This window comes from Aotus nancymaae, unplaced genomic scaffold, assembly GCF_030222135.1.
Source record: "Aotus nancymaae isolate 86718 unplaced genomic scaffold, 86718_ANA_hifiasm-v0.15.2.pri h1tg000028l, whole genome shotgun sequence".
Taxonomy (NCBI): domain Eukaryota; kingdom Metazoa; phylum Chordata; class Mammalia; order Primates; family Aotidae; genus Aotus; species Aotus nancymaae.
Genome location: NW_026988441.1, coordinates 4,054,932 through 4,081,799, shown reverse-complemented (window position 1 = coordinate 4,081,799; position 26,868 = coordinate 4,054,932). Strand labels below are relative to the sequence as shown.

General features: G+C 44.8%; 1 protein-coding gene and 1 pseudogene across 1 annotated transcript; both read left to right on the top strand.

Annotated features, from left to right (window-relative positions):
* Positions 1-1,020: 1,020 nt before the first annotated feature.
* On the top strand, positions 1,021-14,277 carry ZNF175 (zinc finger protein 175). The gene is given in 5 exon segments (XM_012461911.3): positions 1,021-1,209; positions 2,666-3,089; positions 7,478-7,604; positions 7,871-7,966; positions 11,165-14,277. Coding segments are annotated over 4 exon segments (2,124 nt in total). The 5' UTR covers positions 1,021-1,209; positions 2,666-3,017; the 3' UTR covers positions 12,994-14,277.
* A 5,991-nt stretch (positions 14,278-20,268) lies between these two features.
* Positions 20,269-23,081, top strand: LOC135276690 (cytoplasmic tRNA 2-thiolation protein 1-like; annotated as a pseudogene).
* Positions 23,082-26,868: the final 3,787 nt, after the last annotated feature.

Below are 26,868 nucleotides of genomic sequence, written 5' to 3'. Positions count from 1 at the left end.
ACCAGCGTGACCAACATAGGTTTAGTAAAGAAACCCCATCTCTACTAAAAATACAAAATTAGCTAGGCGTGGTGGTGCATGCCTGTAATCCCAGCTACTTGGGAGGCTAAGACAGGAGAATTGCTTGAACCTGGGAGGCGGAGGTTGCGGTGAGCCGAGATCCCGCCATTGCACACTCCAGCCTGGGCAATAAGAGCAAAACTCCGTCTCCAAAAAAAAAAAGGAAGGTTCTTCACCTTCAGATCCTCACTTAGCCCCACCTCCCATTTCCCACTAATCAGCCAATTTTTAAAAATTTTATGATTACTATTGCCCACCTTTTAGAATACATTTTTGTTTATTTAGTGGAAAACAAACCAGATAAACAATAAACCTCTGCTCAGTTGGGCAGGCTGACATTGTTCTCAGTAATTGTTTTTTCCTTTAACTTGATTGTATTGTTTTCATTCTCCTTTCTTTAAATAAAGTGTCCCAAGAGCCCTAAATTCTCTCTTCAGGTGGTCTCTTGATAGGTAACTTCATCAATAGGTTCATCCAGGTATAGAAAGCAACCGTGTAAGGATAACAAAGACAACATTTTTCATAAAGATAATATTTTCAAAAGTGCTAAAGACAGTGAGTTGTTTAGTAATTCTGAAAAAAGTCTTGAGGGAAAAATATAGAGGAAAAGCATTTTTCAGAATACATAATGTCTGTTGCTTCTAGAAATATATACACACAAGCATTGAATAGGTCCCTTGCCACTGTGGGACCCAAGACTTTTATCTGTAACATTCCATTTGCCCTTCTTGGCTGTACGGAATAAAAGTCCTTTGAAGATGGCGGCCTCCAAGATCCTAATCCGTATGGGTGCGGCCATGCCGTTCTCCCGACGAAGTTTCTGAAGGAGAATGAACCACGAAATAAAAGTACGCCATTATACGTCATGATAACTGTTGGCCGATTGTAGCTTCAAAAGTGTTACTGGGCATGCGCGCGGTTCAACACATTAATCCTAACGCGAATCTAACCCAAACCGGAAGCGGCCATTTCGCTTCTGTTACTTGGATCTAAGCCTCTGTCGCTTAAGAGACGCTGAAGTGATTGGCAACATTAGCAGCAGGGGTTCTGTGGGGTCAGGGAGGGGAAGCCGGCTTGGGGTGTGTGATGAGAGGCTTGTTCGGGGGGTGCGTGGTGAAGGGATTTCTCGGGTGAAGACGGGGCTGTGAGGTGAGTGACTGGCGTGTTTTGACTGAGAGACAGATTTCTGGGGTGGGTGATAGATGCCGTGGGGTAAGTAGGGTTTGCTAATTTTAGTTGGATAATTAGCCTGTTAATTATCCCTCTTTTCTTGCTTATTTTCTGCTTCTATATGTGTTTTTGTAACTTAAATTCTAAGTGTACTTTAATATCGGATTTTATATTGGTTCACGAAACTGCCCGACTTGAGGACAGTGAAGTGCGTCTTAAGAGCACCTTTGCAGATGGCGCTGGAGGGCGTTCAGGGAAGGGATTCACTGTCCGTGGGACTAGGGGAGTCAGTGATAGATTGGGAGCCAAGAGCTTCAGGGATTGGAGGACTTTGAGGATCACACTGTAACACTCTCAGGGGACCAGTGATGGGTGACCTATAGGAATCAGTAGAGTGGGGTTGCCAGGAGGCCTAGGGGGTCAATGATGGGGATTTGTGAGGGTGACTGCATTGCTTTCTAGCAGTATTGGGGTCCTTCAGGGATAGGTAAGTGGGTCAGGGATTGGTGGGTAGGTCAGTGTTGGCTGCTTCTTGGGTCCCTTGGACATGGTAAGGATCAGTAATTGACAGTTGAGCAGATGGATGATGGTTTCCTATTGGGGCATTTCATTTGGACCCTTGTGTTTGGGATTATTTGTCGTTCTGTGGAAACCAGAAAATTGTACTCCCTGGGAAACATTTCTTGGCTATCAGGGCAATAATGATTTCTTTCAGAAGCCTGGGCCATGTCAGTGACTGGAAGACATTTTGTAACTTTTTGGAAGTCCTGTGGTCCACTCTTTGGGGATTTCTGAAAGTCAGTGCTGTCAGAGATGGCATTCAGGTGTGGTGGGGGCAACTCGTTGTGGACAGGCAAGAAATGGTGACTGGAGGCCCTGATGCCTGTCTGCAAATTGTCTGGGTTAAGGTGATTTTACGTTTTAGCTTTGTCAGAAGATACTGGGCTGTGTGGTGTGCTATGGATGGGGACTGAAAAGTCCAGAAGCTCAGAATAGGTACAGCTGACACAGCTACCTCCCAGCCTGGGCTCTAGGAAAGCAACAGGAGGAGGAAATGGTGTTTCTGGGAGCTGGCCACGTATGGGTACATGAGATAGTGTGGACAATGGACAGTTTAGAACAAGACAGATGTAGGGCTGATTCCCTGTTTTTCCATTTGCAGACTGAGTACCCTTCAGGCAAATTATGGAACAGCACACAGCCTCATTATCCTCATCCCCAAAATGGGTATCATAATGCCCATTATATTTAGCTGACAGGGTTGTGTGAAATGAAATTGACAACTTGCTTATTTTTATTCATATTTACCACTTGCCAGACAGGAACTGAGGACCTGACAAGCTTCATCTTGCATAAATTTCCCAACACCTGTGATAAATACCTGTATTCTCATTTTGGAAACTAAAACTAAAGCAATATTTTCATATTCTTACAGTGAAAAGGTAGCAAAGCTGCAATGAATTCATCATTTAGTCCAGACTCAGTCTTCATTTCTAACCCTAATAACTAGAGTTGGACTTTTCTAAACTTTGTCTACTCCACCGTCTGACACAATGACTTCACCTCACTGCCCTCAAGAAATATCTGTGGAGTGAATGTTGAAGGAGTGACCACGTAGTCATTGCTTTTCCAAGACTTCCTCGAGGCTGCAGGACCTCCCTTCACAGCCCAGCACACCTCTCTGGATTGTCCCCGGTTGGAGAATCCAAATGCCTATCCAGCTTCTGGCTCCTAGGAAAAGTGGAGTTGTCAGCAAGAGAGACCAAGAGTAGAAGCCCAGAGCGGAGATGCCTGCTGATGTGAATTTTTCCCAAAAGCCTCAGGTCTTGGGTCCAGAGGAGCAGGATGGATCTTGTGAGGTAAGTAGGAGCAGCCCTGGGAACGGTTCTCCAGAACATGAGGGCAGACACAGGATGCAGCAGGCTCTGGGCTCCCTGTTCCTGAATCAGTCTTGATTTTCCTGCCAAGCAGGGACCACAGAGGCTGATGTTTCCACATTCATAGGCTATCTGTGTTCTAGAGGAAACCATGAACTGGTTGATAAAAGAGGATAGTACAGTGTTAGCCTTGGGTCAAAAAAGAATAAACTGTGATCCCTGGTCTGATCAAAAACTCCAGTCACAGGACGGAAGAGCTGACTCTTTTATCCTGCTAAGCACTGGCTCCGCTCCTTTATCCACCATTGGGTCTTTGAAGAATTTCAAGTGGTCCCTACCAGATTCCTTGCTTGGTCTATGGGGATTGGCTCGTTTCTACTCTGTTCTCACAAGGTGCAGAAAAATCTCCCTCCTTTATAGTTTAAATAGTCACAGGGAGGCAGAGAGAGAACAGGCTTTTCAGAACCATGTGGTTTTTCCTGTTTAAAAAGGTGAATTAAAAATGCTGGAAAATAGTGTTTCCAGATTGCCCACAGATAGAAATAGACAGGATTTGGTAACAAGAAATCAGAAGATGATATGTTTCAGTAACCTGTTAAAATCATCTCGACCTGCTAGAAACATTTGATAGAAGAAAGTGTGATAAGAAGGGAACATTAACACAATAAATTGCATATATAAATCATTTTCAAAATTGTAAATACCCCAAATATTTAACATTTAAAAGTTATTCTTAAAAGAAAATTTGAAACATACAAGTTTAGGCAGGGTACAGTGGCTCATGCCTGTAATCCCAGCACTTTGGGAGGCCGAGGCAGGCAGATCACTTGAGCCCAGGAATTCAAGACCAGCCTGGGCAACATGGTGAGACTCTTGTCTCTACAAAAATACAAAAACTCGCCAGGTGTGGTGGCATGCACCTGTAGTCCCAGCTACTGAGAAGGCTGACATGGGAGGATCACCTGAGCCTGGGGAGGTCAAGGCTGCAGTGAGCTGTGATGGTGACACTACACTCCAGCCTGGGCAACAGAGTGAGACTCTGTCTCAAAACAAAACAAGTTTAAAATATGGAATTGTCTAAGTCTTTGTGACAGCAGTGCAAATGTACATTTATTTGCATTGATGTTGGTCAACTTGCATGTTCAGAACATCAAGTTTAGTGTTTTAGGACATGTGTTGTTCAATATAAGGTTTTTTCCTTCTTTTAACAATGAACATTTTTTTTTCTGCTTGGCCTGCCAGTTTGTCATTTGAGTCAATACTGCTGTCGCTAATTCAGATTTTCCATCAGTGTCTGAATTCATGTCAGAATCTGTCCCAGTTCCAGTCACATTGCCTTCTCTTTGTGGTGCATATTTCCTGCTTCTCTGGATAATATTATTTTTGTTATTTTTATCTTTTCTAATTTGATGGGAAAAAAAGATAGTATTACTTTGTTAACAAACAGGATTTTTTTTTCATCATCTTATTGGTCAATTACTTGTCTTTAGTGAGTTACTTTTTCTTATCTTTTGATTTATATTTTGGTTTGGCTTAGCCTCTGGATTTTTACAGAGTTCTCATATAGTAATAACCTAAGGTCCTTGTTGCATATGTTTGTAAATACTTTTGTAACTTTTTCCTTTGAAAGGTTTTAGTTTTATTTGAAATAGAAAAGAGGATCAGGTGGTTTTGTGAAGCCTGTCATCTTTTGAAAGAGCCGTCACTTGCTATATTTTTATACATGTTCAGCTCCTCCCAGGCATTCACTCTTTACATTTTTAGCTAATTCTTTTGGCAATTACCTCCTAATCTTTTAATGACATGCTTATATTGCTCCTTCTCGGATTGTTAATTAACATGTTAATTAATTAAGAAACATGTCATTAAAAGGTTTGCTTTTACCCACTTCCTCATACTTTCACCCCCAGGTGTGCGTGGTGATGCACACCTGTAATCCCAGCTACTTGGGAGGCTAAGGCAGGAGAATGACTTGAATTCAGGAGGCAGAGAATGCAGTGAGCCAAGATCATGCCACTGCACTCCAGCACTCCAGCCTGGGCAACAGAGCAAGTCTTCATCTCAAAAAAAAAAAAATTAGCTGGATATGGTAGTGTACACCTGTGGTCCCAACTCCCTGGGAGGCTGAGGCAGGAGGATCGCTTGAGTCTCAGAGGCAGTGGTTGCAGTCAGCCATGCTCATGCCACTGCAGTCCAGCTTGGGCAACAGAGTGAGAGTCTGTCTCAAAAAAAAAAAAGTGAGTAAAAGTGTTTTTTAGCCCAGTAGAAAAGTGAAGAAGAGAGTTTCTTGAGTAGGCTGGTAAACATGGAAAGATGCTCAGCTTCATTAGTCATCTGGGATTGCCAGTTAGCTACCATGCCCCCACCAAAATGCATACAGTTACCAACACTGATAATACCAAATGTAGGTGAGGATACAGAGCAACCAGAAGGATTTCATGTGCTGCTGGTGAGCATGTACATTGGTACAGTCAATTTGGAAAATCATTTCCAATCTTCTACTAAAGATGAACATGTTTTTGCTATGACCCAGAATTCCACCCCTGGGTATATGCCCAACATCTGTTCTGAACTGGTATTTAAATCTAGATCTGTGCTGTCCAGTATGGTGGCCACTCACCACATGTAGCTACTGAGCCCTTGAACATGGCTGGTTCACACTGAGATGTGCTTCAAGTATAAAATATATGCTGACTTCTGAAAACTTAGTATAAAAACAGAATGTAAAGCATCTCATCTTGATGATTTTAAAAATATTGGTTACATACAGAAATTATAATATTTTGAATATAATGGATTAAGTAAAAATATCATTAAATTGATTTTACCTGTATCTTTTTAACATGGCTGCTAGGCAATTTTAAGTTATATGCATGACTCACACTCATGGCTCATGCTTTATTTCCATCGGATGGCTCTACTCTAGAGGCTTGATCAGACTCCACTTGGATTTTTTTGTTTTGGGAAATTATACTTAATAATTTGCACACCTCATATGTGCTGTTACGTCATATTGGGTGCACTTTAATATCTGGTTCTCTCTCTCCTTATGATGATAAAACTGGTTATTGAGTTCAGATGCTGTCAGCCTACTCCTCCATTATAAAGGCCCCATCAGTCTATCATATGCTTTTAGCAGTCACTGGTGATCAGTAAAAGTGATTATTTTTGTTCTGTCCTTCAGGCTGCCTTTATCCTCTGCAGTACTTCTGTAATGAAGATCTTTCCATCGTCAGCCCTTTCATCAACCTAATATTGGTTCTTATAGGAAAGATCGTCTTGTTGAAATATTATATGGTCATATCTCTTCCCTGCACTTAAAATTCTGAAATGGCAATATATTTGTTAAAATAAATAATCTGGCTGGGCACGGTGGCTCATGCCTGTAATCCCAGCACTTTGGGAGGCTAAGGCAGGAAGATCACGAGGTCAAAAGATCAAGACCATCCTGGCCAACATGGTGAAACCCCGTCTCTACTAAAAATATAAAAAAATTAGCTGGGCATGGTGGCGCATGCCTGTAGTACCAGCTACTCGGGAGGCTGAGGTAGGAGAACCACTTGAACCTGGGAGCGGAGGCGGCAGCGAACCGAGATCATGCCACTGCACTCCAGCCTGGCGACAGAGCGAGACTCCATCTCAAAAAATAATAATAATAATCCATACCCATTATATATTCAGACACCAGTCTACTTCCTTGGAGCTTGGATGGTAACCACCTTCCAAACATAACATAGTTACCTCTTATCTTACACAGAGCTGTCTGCTTCTCCCTAAATTTACACTGTTTTCCTACCTCTTTTCTTCACACATCCTGCATCAAACTTCTCACTTCCAGTGTAAGCTTCGCTAACTCTAAGTAGCATTACCTTCTATTCCTAGGTAGAATTTCTTTTCCCTAATTTGCCCCTCCCCAACAGTGTCCTCTGCATATATTTCCACCATGTTCCCTTTTTAACCCCATAGTTGAGCTTGTGTATTTACATGTCTTCCAAATCTCTGAGTTGCTGCAAGAGTAGAAGCTTATGTAATTCTACATTGAGCTCAAGGACCCCGCTCAAGTACAGCCTCACATGTAGTTGCTTAATCAATATCATGATGGTTATTCCTAAATTAGCCAGAAGATTTAGAGAGAACCTATTTCTGGCTCATTTTTGAAAAAAATATGATGAATGAATGTAGGTATACAGTGGATGGTGGATATTTCTCTTAATTTTTTTAAATCCCTAAAAATGTGAAATAGGTGTTTGGTGGGAAGCCTCTGTGATGCATCATGGCGAAAATCATTAAAAGCATGTTCCTCCTATATGTACCATCCCCACTCACCAATGATGACCTAATTCACAGTGAGCTGGGGTACACTGTTACAGGCATCAATGTCGTTTGAGGATGTGACCATGGACTTCAGCAGAGAAGAGTGGCAACAGTTGGACCCTGCCCAGAAACGCCTGTACCAGGACGTGATGCTGGAGCTCTATAGCCACCTCTTCTCAGTGGGTGAGCACAACTGACCTGGGAATCTTGGTTGGAGCCTGTTGAGATTTCCTTCCTCCTAGTTGCAGAACTCAGTGAGATACCAAAGTATGTCATGACTTTTGCCTTGGCTTGTCCTGGATTGTTTGTTTCTTTTGGGCACCTTTTCGTATTATTTTGTGCCCCATGGAATATGCTGACTTTTCTAATGAGCCAATGTAAAGCTTCATTGAATGGCTTCTAAAACTGAAGAAGTCACACCTAAATCCAGTATCCTTTCTAATTAACAGGGTATCAGATTCCCAACCCAGATGTCATCTTCAGAAGGCTAAAAGAAAAGGAGCCTTGTATGGAGGAGGCTGAACTCTCACATCGGAGGTGTGAAGGTGAGTAACTTGTACCCAGGCAAATGTAGATATCTTTACAGGAAACCATTACCAATCTACCATACTTTTCCATTCCCTCCATTCCAAAAGTGGTGGCCCATAGGTTGCCTCCTACTCCCAGTTTCTACATCAAACACTGTAAATATTCTATAAATTGTAAATGTCCTATAGCGGGTGCCTTAAGAATTTCCCAGAGGTGAATACTCAGGAATGGGATTGCCTGGTCATGGAGATAAGTATACTTGACTAAGTCAACCATATTGCTCTCCTGATGGGCTGCACCAGTTTACAGTCCCATGTGCTATGCACAAGGATTTGCATTTGCACATCTTGCTTGCTAACACTTGGCATTAACAAAATTGGTGAATTTATAGCCCTACTGATGGTTGAAAGGGCTGTTTCATTGTTTAAGTGTTACTTTTCTAACAACTGAATGGTGGGGAGCCTCTCTTCATATCTGTTATCTGATTTAAGTTACATTTAAGATACAGCATTAGGATTTTTTATATTTGTATCTTATAAAATATACATTTTATATATTTAAGATAAAGCATTAGGATTTTTATATTTATATTTTATATTTAGGATACAGAAATTACTGATTTTTCTGAAAATAAGCAGAAGAGAATATTTCACACTATTTTTAAAGGATGCTTTAAATATCTGCTAAGTTCAAAAGAACAGAAATTGTATTTGGAAAGGACAATGGCATTAAACGTTAAAAGCATTAGCCTTTGTGCATCAATCGTGTCTATTTCATGGAAGGCTACTCAAAAAGTAAGTGTATCAGAATGGGAAACGTGGATAGCAAATGCTTGTGAAGTTCAGAAAAAATGATGTCAACCTAGAGGTGGAGTGACATTGGGAATTTTAAGGACACAGTACCTATAACTGATCCACAAAGCCATTTTGAATTGAAACGAAGAAGCAGATGAAGCAAGATTAATGGGAATAGAAGACATGAGAGTGTGCCTGGAGTTGAGAATAAATTGGACCTTTTTTTTGCAATCAGCATTGTTAGACTGTGTTGAAGAGTTATGGAAAAGCTTTTCAGTACAGTTCTGATAGTTTACATTGAACATTTTGGGCAGTAATTTAAGTGTTATCAGGTTCAGCAAGATTTTTATGACCTGAATGAAGTGAGAAGTTAAAAATGTTTCAAATCTCTGCTTGGGGACACAGTGGAAGACTGCCAGAATAAATGACTACCCTTATGTGGGTAAAATTGCTATTTAAGAGTGAAAAATGAAATAGAAAACAAATAATTTTAATAAGTGGGAAAAGGACGTGAACAGACATTTCTTCAAAGATGATATACAAGTGGCCAATGATAGGAAAAAAGGCTCAACATCAATAATTATGTGGGAGATGCAAATCAAAGTCACTGTGTGATATCCCCTTACAATCATTAGAATGACTACTATTTAAAAAACAGAATAACAAGTGTTGGCAAGGATACAGAGATACTGGAATCCTTGTGTATTGCTAGTGGGAATGTAAGATGGTGTAATCCTATGGAAAATAGTATGGTGATTCCTCAGAAATTAAACATAAAATTACTATATGATCCAGGAACTCCACTTCTGGTTAGATACACAAAAGAATTGAAAGCAAGGACCCAAACAGCTGTTTGTACACTCTTGTTCATAGCAGCACTATTCACAATACCCAGAAAGTAGAACTGTCAATTGACCAATGAACTGGTAAACAAAATAAGGTCTATACATACAATGAAATCTTATTCAGCCTTAAAAAGGAAGAGAATTATGAAACATGCTGCAGTATGGATGAATCTTACCATCATGCTAAGTGAAATAAGCTAGACATAAAAAATCCAAATGTATCATTCTATTTATATGAGGTAACTTGAGCAGTCAGTTCACAGAGACAGAATAAGACTGTGGCTGCCCAAGGATGAAGGACAAAGGGAAAGGGGGAATTGTTTAATGGGTACAGCATTTCAGTTTTGCAAGATGTAAAAGTTTTGGAGATCTGTTGCACAATAGGGTGAATACAGGTAGCACTACTGAACTGTACAATACAAAATGGGTAAGATGGTCCATTTAATATTACACAGTTTTTGTTACAATAAGAAGTTAACAATAAAGATTAAAATTTTCCTAATTTTTTTTTTAAAGAATGAAAGATGATGGAGTTTTCTGATAGGGTAAGAGTCTGGGATACAGCTTAAGTGACTGAAAGAGAAAACAAACTACATGTGATGTCATACTTAGTATTAAAATCTGGTAGAAAAAGTAATAGTAAAATTTAGTAACTATTTTTTTTTCTGAGAACCTAGTGTGTTTTGTGCACTATACTAATAAAATGCACAAGATGGGACTCCTATTCTTGGAAAAAAAAAAAACCTAAAAAAGGCATATTTGATAGCATAAAGCCAAAGGTTCTAACAAAGAACAATTAATTTATATGGAAGAAGAGTGAAACAAATTCCGAGGAACAGTTTGCTTGTCCAGTTTTCAGAATATCTTTCTGGCGATATGGGTGTATTCTTAAGTTCATGGAAAAAAAAAATTGTAACTTCATGGAGAGTTGGGGCATAGTCATTCTTCCACTGGTTGGCCATGTAAAGATAGGTGAAGCGTTAATAGTTTTCAGGAGGATATACAGGGCTGATGGGCTTGGCATCGTTTCTTACAAGTAAGATAAAAGTAGGGAGATTGGTGAGGATTTATCTCTGCAAGTTAATGAACACTTACACACTGAGCCCCGTCCTTCAAGCCTTGGCTGTCCAGAGATGGTGCCCTGCAACATTCTTTTCTGTTTTATCCCCTACTTATTCTACTAGATCTGGGTGTCTAGACTGCTCGTGTAAGTGGCCCCAGGCTGTTCACATCTAATCCCCACAGATTAGCAAAGTGATCTTGGTCAGTTACATAACCATTATGTGCTTCCTTTTCTTTGTAAAACAGGAACACACATCATTGCTACCTCCTGAGGTCACTATGCAGATTAAATGAGTATGTGTATGCCATGTAGCCATTGCCTGGCACATGCTAAGTGCTATGTAGATAACTGCTTGCATATAATAAGGGTTCTATGTTTCTGCTCATTGTCAACATCATCAGTACCATTATTACACGACTCAGCAATTTCCTTGTGTTCACTGTCAATCAGCTTATACAATGTCTCCTCTTTCCTGTTCATTGTGTCTATTTCATCTTCTCTTTCTCCTTTCAGAAGGGGAGTTTGGGCTTGAAATCCCACAACAGGAGATTTCTAAGAAAGCGTCATTTCAAAAGGATATGGTAGGTGAGTCCACAACAAATGGTTCGTGGTATTCCATTTTAGAGGAACTGAGGTTGGGTGCTGACCACAGAAAGAGAGATGAGCAAAATCAAATTCAACCCATGAGTCACAGTGCTTTCTTCAACAAGAAAACATTAAACACAGAAAGCAATTGTGAATATAAGGACTGAGGGAAAATGGTTCACACGAAGCCCCACCTTGTTTCTTCACAAAAACCACCTCAGAAATGTTACTTATTTACAAAAAGTTTGAAGCTGAACCTAGAAGTGAATGGTCAGAGTGAAAACAATGACACAAAACAGCTTGAAGATGCCGTTGGATCTGGTCAGCTATTCAGCCACAGCTCTTCTGATGCTTGCAATACAGGAGAGACATTTTGCAAAGGTAATCAGTTTAGAAAAGTCTGTGGCTATAAACAGTCACTCACGCAACATCAAATTCATACTCAGAAGAAACGAGATGGATGTTCTGAATGTGGGAAGAACTTCCACCAGAAGTCACACCTCTTTGCCCAGCAGAGAATTCATAGTGTAGGAAACTTCCGTGAATGTGGCAAATGTGGAAAAGCCTTCACCCCACAAGTAAAACTCAGTGTATATCTGACAGATTATACAGGTGATATACCCTATATATGCAAAGAATGTGGGAAGGTCTTTATTCAGAGATCAGAATTGGTTACACACCAGAAAACTCACACTAGAAAGAAGCCCTATAAATGCCCTGACTGTGGAAAAGCCTTTTTCCAGATGTTATCTCTCTTCAGACATCAGAGAACTCACAGTAGAGAAAAACTCTATGAATGCAGTGAATGTGGCAAAGGCTTCTCCCAAAACTCAACCCTCATTATACATCAGAAAACTCATACTGGTGAGAGACAGTATGCATGCAGTGACTGTGGGAAAGCCTTTACCCAGAAGTCAACACTCAGCTTGCACCAGAGAATCCACTCAGGGCAGAAGTCCTACGTGTGTATTGAATGTGGGCAGGCCTTCATCCAGAAGGCACACCTGACTGTCCATCAAAGAAGCCACACAGGAGAAAAACCTTATCAGTGCCACAACTGTGGGAAATCCTTCATTTCCAAGTCACAGCTTGATATACATCATCGAATTCATACAGGGGAGAAACCTTATGAATGCAGTAACTGTGGAAAAACCTTCACCCAAAAGTCACACCTGAATATACACCAGAAAATTCATACTGGAGAAAGACACCATGTATGTGGTGAATGTGGGAAAGCCTTCAACCAGAAGTCAATACTCAGCATGCATCAGAGAATTCACACTGGAGAGAAGCCTTACAAATGCAGCGAATGTGGGAAAGCCTTCACTTCTAAGTCGCAATTCAAAGAGCATCAGCGAATCCACACAGGAGAGAAACCCTATGTGTGCACTGATTGTGGGAAGGCCTTCAATGGCAGGTCAAATTTCCATAAACATCAAATAACTCACACTAGAGAGAGAACTTTTGTCTGCTACAAATGTGGGAAGGCTGTTCTCCAGAAAACAGAGCTGATTACCCATCAAAGAACTCACATTGGAGAGAAACCTTATGAATGCCTTGACTGTGGGAAATTGTTCAGTAAGAAACCACAACTCAAGGTGCATCAGCAAATTCACATAGGAGAAAGACCTTACATGTGTTCTGAATGTGGAAAGGCCTTCAACAACAGGTCAAATTTCAATAAACACCAAACAACTCATACCAGAGACAAATCTTACAAATGCAGTTATTCTGTGAAAGGCTTTACCAAGAAATGAATTCCTAGTTCATCAGCATATTCATAAATGACATATACTCCCTGAGTTTCTTGAAGAAGAGAAAATCTCAGAATCGGGTCCGATTGTATGTTATTGAATTCATGCTTCAGAAAAACTCTAGGAATGCACTGCATGTGTGAACACATGACAAAGTCACACTTTATTTTATGTGAGAGAAATTACTGAAAAAAGAATAAGCAGAAATGTCCTTCTTAGTACTGGCCTCATTAAGGATTATACATTTTCATCCTGAGAAGAAACCTGGACTAATGCATTGAGAAAAGCCTTTCTGTAAAGAATGGTACAAGCAGGTTGTTACCAGATTACTTATAGTAAAGTTTGTGGGAAATTATATTAATGATAACCCTGTTTATTGTGGGATATTAATATTTCTAAAGTGCCAACAGTAATAACAGGACAATATTATGTGTGTGTGTGCCTTATGTATATAAGCATATATATCATATACAGGTTTAGTATCCCTTCTCCAAAATGCCTGGGATCAGAAGCATTTTGGATTTCAGATACTTACAGATTTTGGAATATTTGCATTATATTTATTGGTTGAGCATCCCTGTTCCGAAAATCCAAGATTAAATGCTCCAATTAGCATTTCCTTTGAGCATCATGTGAGAGCTCAAAAGGTTTCAGATTTTGGGTTTTCAGATTAGGGATACCCAACCTGTGTGTACGTATATTTATGTATCTGTGTGTGTATATATGCATATGCAGATATATGTATATGGTCAGGTCAGCATATGTGTATATATGCATATGTATGTATGCCCTCAGTGCAGTGGGGTTTGCTGCAGAATTCACTGCATAGCAGGTGTAGGTAGATTACAGTTACTTTTTAAAAGAATCTAATCTAATTGTTTTTATAAAAAATTATTCCTTATTGAATATTTAGATCATGAGATTGTATCAATAATGATTAACTCCTTTATTATACATACACATGAAAGTACATTTTTTGGTAAATGCATAAATGAGATTCTATAATGTTTACTGATCTTTATATTACAGCTTTTCTCTTCTTTTAGGATTAGCTCAGCTTGGCCCTGCCTTTCCATCTCCATCATCTATCGTGAGCCTCTCCATAAATAACCAGTGCCAACCTTTAGTCTGTTTCAAGTCTCTGCATAATCGGTGCCAGCCATTAGTCTGGTTCATATTTTTACTCAGGCCCCTAAACATACACACCAGGAGTCAACAAACTGTGGCCATTAGCCAAATATGGCCTACCAATTGTTTTTATTTTTTTTTTAATAAAATTCTACTGGAATACAGCCATGTTCATTTGGACGTGTATTCTCTGGGCTGATTTCATGCTCCACTGGCAGAACTGAGTAGTTTTGGTAGAGATCAGATGACCCCCAAGATTTACTCTCTGGCTCTTTACAGAAAATGTTTACCAACACTTGATACAAACACACACGCATACACATATATTACTTTGCTCATAATTATATACCTGTGCAAGGACTTTTTCCTTGATTTATAAAACTCAGATCTCTTACATGTGTGTGCATGTTTTTTTAATTTCTGTAATCTATGATGGATTGCACACACACATATTCCATGAGGCTGACCTGCCACAATTTATTTAGCCATTCCCAGTTTTGATTACTTATTTCCCCACACGCACATACTTTTTTTTTTGCTAAAAAAAAAAGGGAGAGGGGACTGTTGCAAATATTTCTAAGAAGGAGACCAGCATAATCTTTTAAGGGCAGAGGCTCAGGAGCCAGACTTCTGCATTTATTCCTGGCTCCACTCTCTACCCTCTGCATCTGCTCAGCAAGTTATTTGGTCTCATCTACAAAAGATTTCTTGTCTACAAAAGGGAGATTATGAGAGTACCCAACCTCCAAGCATTTGATGTGAGAAGTGGGTATGTGTTAAGCCCTTGGAACTGCAAGGGCAGACCAAGTGCTGATGAATTTTAGTGGGACCTTGTATCCCTGAGACTGCCTGGGTTTCCTTGTGCTGGGCGTGGGATAGGTGTGGGACTGCGGTGGGAGATTCCAGTCAGCTCAAAGTCCTTTCCAGAAGGGGGAGAGTGTTAGAGATGGGCACCCATAGCTTTAGTCTCCATATCCCTTCAAGGTTGACAGGGGCCCGCAGAGCTAGTCAGGAACAGGCACAGGCCTGAGACTGTGCTGGGCTCTGGAGAGCAAATCTGTTCTGTGTCTAACTGGCCTCTCCCTGTCCAGGGGTGTAGTATCAGTCACCATGTCTCACCTCCTGAGAAAAGTGGAAGAGTCTCACCTGGGGAGTCCAGGCACAAGGGCTGGCCGGCCATAGATGTGACTGGTGTGGGGTGGAAAGGCCTCAGAGGCCTCTCCATGGTGGTGAGGGGTATTACTTGGTGTTGGAGGAAACAGTGTACACCTGGGTCCTGGGAGTGGCACCCTATTCAGTCTCAGGGAGGAAGGTGGCAGGGCCCCAGGACAGGTGTTGTAAAAACTTGAGCCTACAGTGTAGATACACTGGTTAGAGGCTCCAGAGACTCCTTGGGAGGTGCCTCCCTTCTCAGATCTGGGCTTCCCCTATTCCTAAGCATCACCTGAGGACCCCATTCTGGGAGCTCCTCCGGCATATGGTAGCGTCAGAAGAGAAGGTGGGGCCGGGAGAGGAGCATCCTGCTTAGTTATACCCTTCCAGGGACACGGGAGGGCATGGAGACCAAACATCTGTCTCTGACAGGGTCCCCATGCCACAGGCCAGCCCTCTAGGCCAGGGTAGCCCATGTTCCCTGCAGTCCGGGGTGGCCCATACCTGCCTCATGTCAGGACCTGCAGCCCCTTCTGCTGGGCTCCTTGGAGCAGGGCCTCCCACCTAGCAGCAATGTTGTCATCATCATCATCCCAGCCCCAGTACCTGCTGGAAAATCCATTCATCTTCAGGTAGTGAATGGGGCACAGGGCAAACACCCCTCCAAGGTGGCCTGGATGGGGAAGACTACAGAGGCAGAAAGTCGGAAGCACAGCTTTCCTTGTAGGGGAGGGTCCCGGCCCTTTCCTGGCCAGGTTCTACAAGGTCTGTTTCTAGATGGCCCTTTTCCACTTACCCTGTGATGACCTCTCCCCTGACCCCTGTGAGAGTCCCATCTTTACCCTGGGATGTCCCCTTTTGTGACCGCAGGGAAACCCTTCCATTGACCCTTGGGATGGCCCTCACCTGACTCTTAGGACATCCCCTCTTCTAAGTCATCTGGCAGGGCCATCTTGTGATTGTGTTGATGGCCCCTTCTCCCCAGAACCCTAGAATAGCTCCTTCCTCACCCCCAGTCAGACCTTGCCCATGTTCCCCTCCTCTGAACCCCAAAACCTCTCAGTTCACCACTTTATTAAGTACATCTTCTGACTCTTCTGTCAATAACCACCCCCATCCCCACTTGACACCCATGTCTCAAAAGAAGTTTCTTCACCATCTATAAGGGTTTCTCCATGTCCCATCACCCACTCCCTCCCTACCTCAGCCCTAGGGACCAAGGGATGGACCCTTGACTTTAACCTCACTGCACAGATAGGTAGGGTGAGATGCAAGGAAAGGCAAGGACTGGCCAACAGTCCCCCACTGGAGGTCCGCTCCCTCCACCTACTTGTAGTTGAACTTGTCAATGGCCACAGACACATGGGCAGGGAAGATATCACAGGTGTAGAGGTTGTGGTCCTCTTCTAGGAGTAGGTTTACATCATGGAAGAAGACACAGTCCCAGTCCTCCTCCTGCATAGCCTCCCAGAACCCCACATTGCATAACCTGTCCTGGTGGAAGGTGGTGGTGTTTACCTGGGGTGGACACAGATGCTCAGAGCTGTCTTCACCATCAGGCAGCAGTGTTCCCCCACCTACTAGGCCAATCTTCTTTCACCTTCTCAAGTGCCATTTCCCCACCTTGAATGCCTTCTCTTTCCCACTGTGTAGTTGGAAAACCCAGACTTGTCAAGGATGACGCAATGCAAAGGTTACTCCCCTGAGAAATTTCTCTTGTATTTCCCACCCCCATCCAAGTCAAAGTCAATAACTTCAGCATCTCGGCTTCCCTTCTCTGGCCATCTGCAGTGTTCTCAAGGATCATCACCTTTGAGGGGCCATCGAAGAGAGGCAGAGGTTAGGGATGATAAGGGACCACCTCTGTCTCTGTTTCGGCTCCTACTAGATAAAGACTGGCTCAGAAGCCCAGGAATCCCCATGGGGTTTGCATCTCCACCTCCCCTTCGTCTATCATCATTATTTGTTTCATCATCATCACCATCATCACTATCCATCATTATAATCAACATTGCCATCATTATCACATCACTGCCTTCATCATCTTCAACACTGTCAACATAATCACCTCACCTCCACTATTGTTACCACCATCATTACCATTACTTTAATCATTATCATCAACACCTTCATTAACATCACTATATCATTACTAACATCACCACCACCACTACCACCTTGAGTATCACCATCAACATCACTACCATCATCACCACGTCAGCAGCAGCACTACCACCATCATTCTCAGAATCATCACCATCACCATTCATAATCACCATAACGGCAATCACTCATTGAGCACCTACTATGTGCTAGGCATTGGCCTAACTGTCTTACATTGGTTAATAGAAGGCATTCCATTTGGTATGACTCCTTCCCATAATGTAACAATGGAGGTGTTATTATCATCTCTATGGTGAATGAAAACTGTGGCACAGAACATAAGTTCTCCAAGTTCATACAGTTATACTGAATAACAGCATGCTGAATGAATGAATGAATGAATGATTCCACACTCAGACAACAAAGCTAGTAATAGGCAAGGCCAGGATTTAAACAATCCCGTAACTGATCCCAAATCCAGTGCTTTAACTTGCCCCTTAGGTTTACTGTAAAATCTGGGCAGCCCTGGTCTCAAGGAGCCCCACACTTAGCAGGACTGAGCCTTTGCCTCAGACAGCCTTTTAAGCCAATCTCAGAGTTGGCAAGTCTAGACCAAACCTACAACCCTTGTCTCCAACATCCTCTAATTCAAGTTCTTGACTCACAAACTAAGCCCCCCAGACAATATCTAACCCAGACCACTATCACCTTAGAGAGTCTGAACTTCAGACCGGGTGCAGTGGCTCACGCCTGTAATCCCAGCACTTTGGGAGGCCAAGGCAGGTGGATCATGAGGTCAGGAGTTCGAGATCAGCTTGGCCAATATGGTGATACCCCCTCTCTACTAAAAATACAAAAATTAGTTGGGCATGGTGGCATGCACCTGTAGCCCCAGCTACTTGGGAGGCCAAGGCAGAAGAATCACTTGAACCCAGGAGGCAGAGGTTGCAGTGAGCTGAGATCTTGCCACTGCACTCCAGCCTGGGTGACTGAGAAAGACTTTGTCTCAAAAAAAAAAAAAAAAGAGTGCCAACTTCAGTCCTGCCATGCTGGGACCCTTCTGTCCTCTTACCTCTGCCCCTCCCAGTCCTGCCTCACCTGGTTCACCACCTAGATGGTGTAGTACAGCTGCTGGCTCTGCAGGAAGGTGTGCAGGTGGAAGAACTTCAGGTACAGGGCTTGCCCATAGTAGGACACCACTACTGCTGTGTAGTGCTGTGCCCAGCAGTCAGGTGGCTGGTATTGGCCTCCCAGCTTCACCAGTGGGTTCTTCTCTACCACCTTCTCCATCGTCAGGTTCTCTGGGGTGATCACTTTCAAGAGGCCATCTGAAGGGGCAGAGGCCTCGAGTGGTCAGAGACCTGCTACCCTACAACTCAGTGGTACTGGGTTGAATGTCCCCCTAAAATTCTTGTCTACTTTAAAATGTGGCCTTATGTTCGGAAATAGGATCTTTGCAGATGTAATCTGTCTTCCCTGGGAGACCACATCACTCCTACCCTCCCCAGCTGGGAACCACTGACTAACATTATCTTTAGGATGTCTGAGGTTTTGAAACTCTTACCCTTGCTTGCTTTCAAAGTAAAAATTAGGCCTGGCTCAGTAAAGGAAGCCACCTTTGATTATGAGGGTTAAATGAGATGAAAATAATAAGTGTTATTGTTTAGTAGAGTACTGTTCTAAACATTTTCCACTAATCTTCAAACTCTGAGGCAGATACTATTATTATCTCCATTTTACAGACGAAGAACCTGAGACGATGGGTGGAAAGTGCAGGGCACAGCGTCTGGCACAAGCTAATGGCTTAATCGCTGTTGTTTTCACATGCCCTGGCTTGCAGCACTTGTAACCTCTGGGCTCCTGCAGCCCTTAACATCTGATACCTTCACATTAAGATTTATCATCCTTGTCTCTGGACCAGGCTGGATACACCTGTGTCCCGGTGCATCTGGCCAGCCGGTCAAAGGGCCTGGCACATAGGTAAAGGATTAAAAAATGAATAAGTTCCAATTACCAAAGGTCAACGCTTGAGGTGGTCACAAGACGCGCGAGGTGTGTCTACCATCACCCTTCACTCTCAATCTTCCTTATCAATGGCCTCACAGGAGTAGAGACAAGATTTCAGACTATAGAAGAAGAAGCAGTTTTGGGAAGGGGGCGTTGGAAGGAGGTTGAGGGCTTGGATATGGGGAGCAAGTGGGGAGACTGCTCCGTTCCTTGGTTTTGGGAGTTTGCCTCACGGGTCTTAACCTGCCCTCCATCCTGGCCTCCACCTGGCAGGGGGGTGTTTGTGTCAGACCAACGATTATGCATAACTGTTCACCGTGTCCACGTCCCGATAATTGGGCACGCGTGTTTATCTGAAACCGCTACCTTTCAGCTCCGTGCATGCACAGAGACCCCACCCCGCACGGCGTTGACCCTCCGCCTGGGCATGCGTCTTCTCCCACGGCTGCAGGGCGCGCGCAAAAGCCCACTCTGCATCCCTGAGACGCGGCCCAATCCTAGGAATGTGCTCAGCGCAGATCTTCCCTTTTCACACTCTTAATCCCTTTCTCCGCCCTCTTAAACTCTTGCCATACTCCCACAACAGCAGAAAATCTGAAAAAAATAAAAAATAAAAAAAGTCCATCCCATCTTCATACTGAGAGCAGCGAACCACCACAGGCAAAGAACTCCCGCGCCGTGCTGGCACCTGCGCAGGCTGGACGGGAAGCAGGTTGGACGGGCCTAGTGCACTCCTTCCTGGAGGCAGTGTCCCCAGCGCTAGGAGCAGCTGTGCACAGCTGCCCCTAGTCTATTCCATGCAGGGGTGCTATCCAGGGAACTCCTCAAAGGCAGTGACGCTGCAATCCGGAATCCACATGTAACCCGCTTCCTCTGACCCCTCCCGCAATGCCTACCTCGTAGTGTGCCTCCTGCCACGCTGCACGCGCCGCCGTCCGCCGTCCGCGTTCGGGCCAAGCGCTGTACGGTGCCTGCTTCTGCGCCGCCTTCAAGGCCGAGGTGCTGCACACAGTGCTCGCAGGCCGCCTGCTGCCGCCCGGCGCGGTGGTGGCCGTGGGCGCCTCGGGCGGCAAGGAGTCCACGGTGCTGGTGCACGTGCTGCGCGCTGGTGCTGCGCCTGGGCATCTCACTGCAGCTCGTGGCAGTCAACGAGGGCATCGGCGGCTACCGGGACGCGGCGCTGGCGGCCGTGCGTCGCCAGGCGGCGCGCTGGGACCTGCCGTTCACCATCTTGGCCTACGAAGATCTCTTCAGGGGCCTGACGGACGCCGTGGTCGGCAGCACAGCAGGCTCCAGCCGCAGCCGCTACTGCTGCACCTTCTGTGGGGAGCTGCGTCGCGGGGCGCTGGAGTAAGGGGCGCACCGCGCGGGAGCCACTGACATCGCGACCAGTGAGAACAAGCGCGGCCGCAGATAGGTGCGGTGGAGGGAGTGGGGAGCATGCGCGGACGAGGGGCGGGCCCTGAAAGGGGACTGGGGCGCATGCTCCAGAAGCGGGATAGTAGACTCTGGGCGTGGCTTAGCGGAAGGATCCCAGAAAGCAACTGGAAAAATAAATGGGAAAATAAATGGGTAAATAAATGGGTATCTTCCTATTTGGGGCCGGAGCTCACTGAAGGCTCCTGTGGGTAGTACGTGTTCCTCCCTAGGATGGAGCAGGGCAGACTTTTGGCCTCTGGGTCTCTGCCATCATCTTAGTACACACATTGGCAAATAGAGGGGCTACCCTGTAGGAACTAAAGCTGGAGTACTCTGCTATTATTATTATTATTTTGAGACGGAGTCTTACTCTGCCGCCCAGGCTGGAGTGCAGTGGCGCAATCGACTCACTGCAGCCTCCGTCCCCAGGTTCAAGCGATTCTCCTGCCTCAGTCTCCTGAGTAGCTGGGATTACAGGTGCCTGCCACCATGCCCGGCTAATTTTTGTATTTTTAGTAGAGGGAAATGACTTTCTTTGTATCTCCCGTCAAAAAGAGAGATGTGAAGAGGCGTCTCCCATCGTAAGCCATACAGTCTGAAACGCTATGGTCTCTCTTAACTCCTTCTCTTTATAGGTTTCTCTCTGATTAACTCTTATTTTCTCCCAGTGATTACTTCAATAAGTAATTATCGTCCATTGACTACCGGATACAAGCAGTGTAGCCTAGAGCAAATTACCTAAGCTCCGTTTCATCCTTTGTAAAATGGGGATGTTAATGACATCTGGGTCCTCAAGTTGGGAATTAGATGAGCTTTACATATACAGCACTTAGACTAGAGGTTAAAAAACAGTAAACATTATGTAAATGTTGCTGTTATGATGATGCACAAGAGACCAAGACAGTCTGAAATACAGACTCCAATTCATTCTTCACCTGGTTATTCATTGAGCCTTTGGGTCTCAGTTCACTCAGGAAAGGTTTCCTTAATCCCCACCTTTTCCTTGTCACTAGGACCCCCTGATAGAAATTCACACATTCTGTGTAATTTTCCTTAGTAGCACTTGTCAGGTTACAATTACATAATTACAGACTCAAGTATAAGATAAGATGCAGAATAAGGATAGTTTCCATTTAAATTTTATGGTGACTGGTGTGTTATGTATTCACTAACTTTCTTCCTGGTCTTTCTTAAATCCGGTGATCTGTATTCCCAGTGGCACTTGTGTCAATAGCTCTCTTGAGAATCCTCATTAAATGGCCCTTTTTTCTCTTGTGTAGTCTGAAATACAGTTTGAACTGAGGCTGAAATGGTGTTTGCAGCGAAAGCACTTTTGCTCCCTATGTGGAAGGACAGCTAGTGAAGGGCCTGGTATACAATAGGTGGAGGGCAAATGAGGGGGCGCTCAAGGAGCTTATCTGTGTTCCCTTCAAGTCACCTTTCCACCTCCAGTCTCCATCTGGCTGCTCTATGGTGCCTGGGAGTCTCCATGGCAGGGTTCCCTCCATCGTACCTCTTCCCCTCCCCCTGCCCCTCTCTCTCTTGGGTCCTGGAGCCCCACTGTGCCCTGGGTTTCCATGGTCCGCGCTCCTCTCCCGGTCTTTCTCTGGGTCCTGGCGGTCCCACTGTGCCCTAGGTCTCCATGGGTCTCCCCTCCCAGTCTCCCTCTGGGTCCTGGTGGACCCTTGGTTCCCCGGGGGGCTCCCTGACCAGCAGCGCCCTCCGCGCCCCAGCTCACCTGCTCCCGTCTCTCCCCACCAGGTCACAACGCAGACGACATGGCGGAGACCGTGCTCATGAACTTCCTGCGGGGCGACGCGGGGCGGCTGGCCCGGGGCGGGGGCCTGGGCTCTCCGGGCGAGGGGGGCGCCCTGCCGCGCTGCCGCCCGCTGCAGTTCGCCTCGCAGAAGGAGGTGGTGCTGTACGCGCACTTCCGCCGCCTGGACTACTTCTCCGAGGAGTGCGTCTACGCGCCCGAGGCCTTCCGCGGCCACGCCCGGGACCTGCTCAAGCGCCTGGAGGCGGCGCGGCCGTCGGCGGTGCTGGACCTCGTGCACTCCGCCGAGCGCCTGGCGCTGGCCCCGTCCGCTCGGCCCCCGCGCCCCGGCGCCTGCTCCCGCTGCGGGGCTCTGGCCAGCCGCGCGCTCTGCCAGGCCTGTGCGCTCCTGGACGGCCTGAACCGCGGCCGGCCCCGCCTGACCATCGGCAAGGGCCGCCGGGGGCTGGACGAGCAGGCGACGCCACGGACGCCCGGGGATCCGGCCCAGACAAAAACCATCTGATGACATTGGAGAGCTACCAAGTTGGCCAGGATCCCAGAGAAAAGGGAAGCTCATTCTCCCTGAGGGTTCAAAAGGCTAAGGAAGCAAGCAGAAAGCAGAAACTAGGACGATGGGAACCTGAGCTGAGCTTTCGCAGTGTCACGGCTGGAGCTAGAGACAGAAGTCATGGTGGCCGGGATAATCTCAGCGCTTTGGGAGGCCAACATGGGAGGATCACTTGAGCCCACGAGTTTGAGGCCAGCCTGAGCAACATACTGAGACCCTGTCTCTAAAAAAGTGATAATAAAATTAAATAAATACAAATAGATCATGAAACCTGGGGCTACCAAGGTAGACGGGACTTGAGGGACCAAAATGCTGGAAGGAAGGGAAGATCATTGAGGTCAGCCCAACATGCTTAGACTCTTCTCTCAGCAGTCTGATGGAACCGGGTAAACCAAATTTGACGTTCAGGATCTGATAAGGAGAGGCCCAGTAAACACCCCAAACCTTTAGTTAGGACTCAAGAAAGGTTACAAATTAAAAATAAAAGCAACACCCATCTTCAAACTCACTCAATGTGGGGCTGGATTAAGGGATCTGTCTCTATTCTACTTGCCAGAAAGCAAAAATAGGGTAGCCCTAGCCACATGAGCTGATTTACCTTTAAATTAATTAAAATTAAGGAGTAAGTCCTCAGTCACCTTAAATACCTTTCAAGTGCTCCACACCACCATATTGAACAATGCAGAAAGAATGTTTCCATCATCAGAAAATTCCATTGTGCAGTGCTATTCTAGACTGTACTAGAATCCAGAGGAAGAAAGTTTCAGTCAGAGCTCCAGAAAATCTACAGTTTTTCAAACAAAATCCTGGAAGTTCAATTAAAAATTAAAAAGTTTACAAGCATGCCAGGAGATATGACAAAATGGTTGAATACCAAGAGGCTGGGCGTCAAGAGCACAGACGTGATTGCAGGTGTTCTAGATACGAATTTTAGGTACGGACTTTAATTGTCATCATATGAAAATAGACGTTAAAATGGAGAATTTCACCACTGTATCTGATTACTTTTTTTTATATTTCTCTTTCAGGTATGTCTTAGTAGCGTGAAGACGGATGATTACATTTTTAAAAGAACCATTAAAACTGTGAATGTGATGAATGATAATAAAGTACCAGGCAGAATGGAGTAACTAGTATCAGACTTACCCTCTTCCTGTAAACAACTATAAAATAGCGTAATGTATTAGGCAGTTTTCCCTGCTTTGCTCCACATGCAGGTCATCTTCCCAACTGCCAGCCCTGGGGATGACCAACACCAGCTTCAAGTCTACCACCACCTGCTTGGCTGTGTGCTTACAGAGGCAGTAGCTACATAGGCAACAGTTTTCCATAGAACTTTCTGTGACATCCCCCTTTGGGGTCCCATGGTAACAGTGGACATGCTTGGCTTTTCATATATGCCTGCAAGCCCACCCACACCTTGTCTTCAAATGAACTGCTTAATGATGCTCTCATGATCATCCTGCCTTCTCCAAAGCGTCCCTTTCCAGATCTACCACATTTGCGTTAAGTTCTAGGTCCTCTAGTGAGCCCCTTATTCTCATAAAACTCTTGGTGGCTGTTTCCCTGGCCACACTCTTGTCTGCTGCAGTGGTGAAAACCTACAGAGATGATTTTAAACCCTGCATCACGTTATCTTTTCAGGGCATATTTACTCTTGCTTGTGGTAAGCAGATGACTTCATTTTAATCGGATATTGAGGACATTTGGTCTGGCTTTAATGCTCATATGAGGTATCATCTAGTTCCAGCTCTTCCTTACTCTGCAAGGTCCTGACCACAGCACTGCAGTGTTTACCAGGGCCCGTTTTCCTTGGCAAGCCCTCAACCCTAACATTTATCATTCTATCCCCATGAGACTCAAACGTTCTGCTTAGCTTCTCAGTGTCTGCTTAGAATCAGCAACCTATTTCAAGAAAAATGGTGTCGCCAAATAATTGGCTTATCTGTCTTGGCTTCCTACTTCTTTCAAACCTTTTATCTTCTCTCCATTGACACAAAACATTTCGAAAATTTTATCAACTTTTTTAGGTCTTCAAAAAAAATTTCCACGAGGAAGGTTTATTTGAAATGACCTGGCCAGTCATCGTCAGAATCATGTCACCTAAACTAATCTCACCTGAGAATTTGCCAAGCCTTCTTCCTCTAGTGCCACTGCCTCTACAGTTCTAGGATGACATCCACTGAGGAGCTTCCCCATGGGCCTTATTTTTCCTGGATCAGCAAAACTGCCCCCAACTCATGAGATACACCCCAGGATTGCTTTCTCTGTGTTCTCGGCAACACTGGGAATATTACCCAACAGGTGAGTCAGGAGTCCCCATGCCCTTGTTACTCTGGGCCCCACAAACTCTGTCCACCATATCCTTTTCTAGAGCCAGCTCCATACCTGTTGTACTTACAGAGAGCTTAGGTGTTCCTGTGTCCCACCTCTGGGCACCTCTCATGCTTAGGGGCCAGTTGTGAGTTTGGAGGTCTCTGAGAAGGTAGATTTGCCATTGACTTCTTCTTTAAAATTCAGACTCTGTTATGTTTGATACTGGAGCATCCAGGTAAGGATGGCCCCTTTCCAGAACCAACAGCCATGAACTGAATCTGAGTCTATCTGGGAAGGTGCAAGGTGCAAGCTCTTCTGATCATCACAACCGCAATACATGTGGGTGGATGGGTGGCGGGAGGTGTGTCTCAGGGTGACCCATTACCAGTAACAGTTGTTGGGTGTCCTATATCCTCAGCAGTCTCTGGTATGGGGAAGTCAGATCCTCCTTGCACCCAGACTCCAGGATACCTAGGATGTGAGTGTCAGGTATCTGGGTCAGCACTGGCTGAAGGGAGAGGGAGGACCTGGAGCACAGAGGAGGGTATGGTACCAGCAGTGGCCTCTGCATCAGCCCCTGAGCTGGCTCCTCTGCTCTCAGCTTAGAGTCCTTCATGCCTTCCCAACCCAACCCTTTGGATGAAGGTCCTACTCTACCCTTCACATGCAGAGGTTATGTTTTCTATCTGTGACACTCTCACAAGAAGTCTTCTCCTGATGAGGGAAAAATGTCTTGCTCCCCTCCTTCGTGGCATCTCTGTTGCTCAGTGAAGGGTTGGTCTAGAGGTCCCCAAGGAGGTGGAGTCAGCCTATAGTTCTTGACACCTCTTCTGCAGCTTTTGACCTGGTCTGTTTGTGGAAATAGGAGGATCATGGAAATGTTGACCCCTTCCACAAACCAAAAGACAGGCTATTGTAGAGTAAGCACAAAAATTTCAAGATGAAAGTCAAAGCATGAGGATACAGAGGTGCTTTGTCCTGTACCACATCTTCAGATCTCAGACCATCAGATTCTATCCTTCATATTTCTCCAAGCTGTGCCACAAAAAGAAGACCAAGGACCTTCTGTGAAGTCACATTTCCTGCAGTCCTCTTACCCCTGCACATGCACAGCAGGGGCAACAGCAGCATCTTGGCTTTCGAGGGGGTGAGTCTGGGACGACTCCTGACAGCACCTGATGAGTCTCTTCTATCTGGAGATCAAGGCGGCTACAGAAAGAGGACAGCTAGAGACTTTTCTAGAGACTTTTCCTGGATTGAGTTGTTCCAGGTTCCTCTCTCTATTAGGAGTCTTCTTCTGTCAAACAACTGCCAGGGAAGTGAAGGCTGACCTCCTTTCACCCCAGGCCTACTGATAACCTGTTCGGTGGCCCCTGCCATCTCTTTCCTCACTCAGATGTTACTTCCTCAAGGCATCCATTCCTAC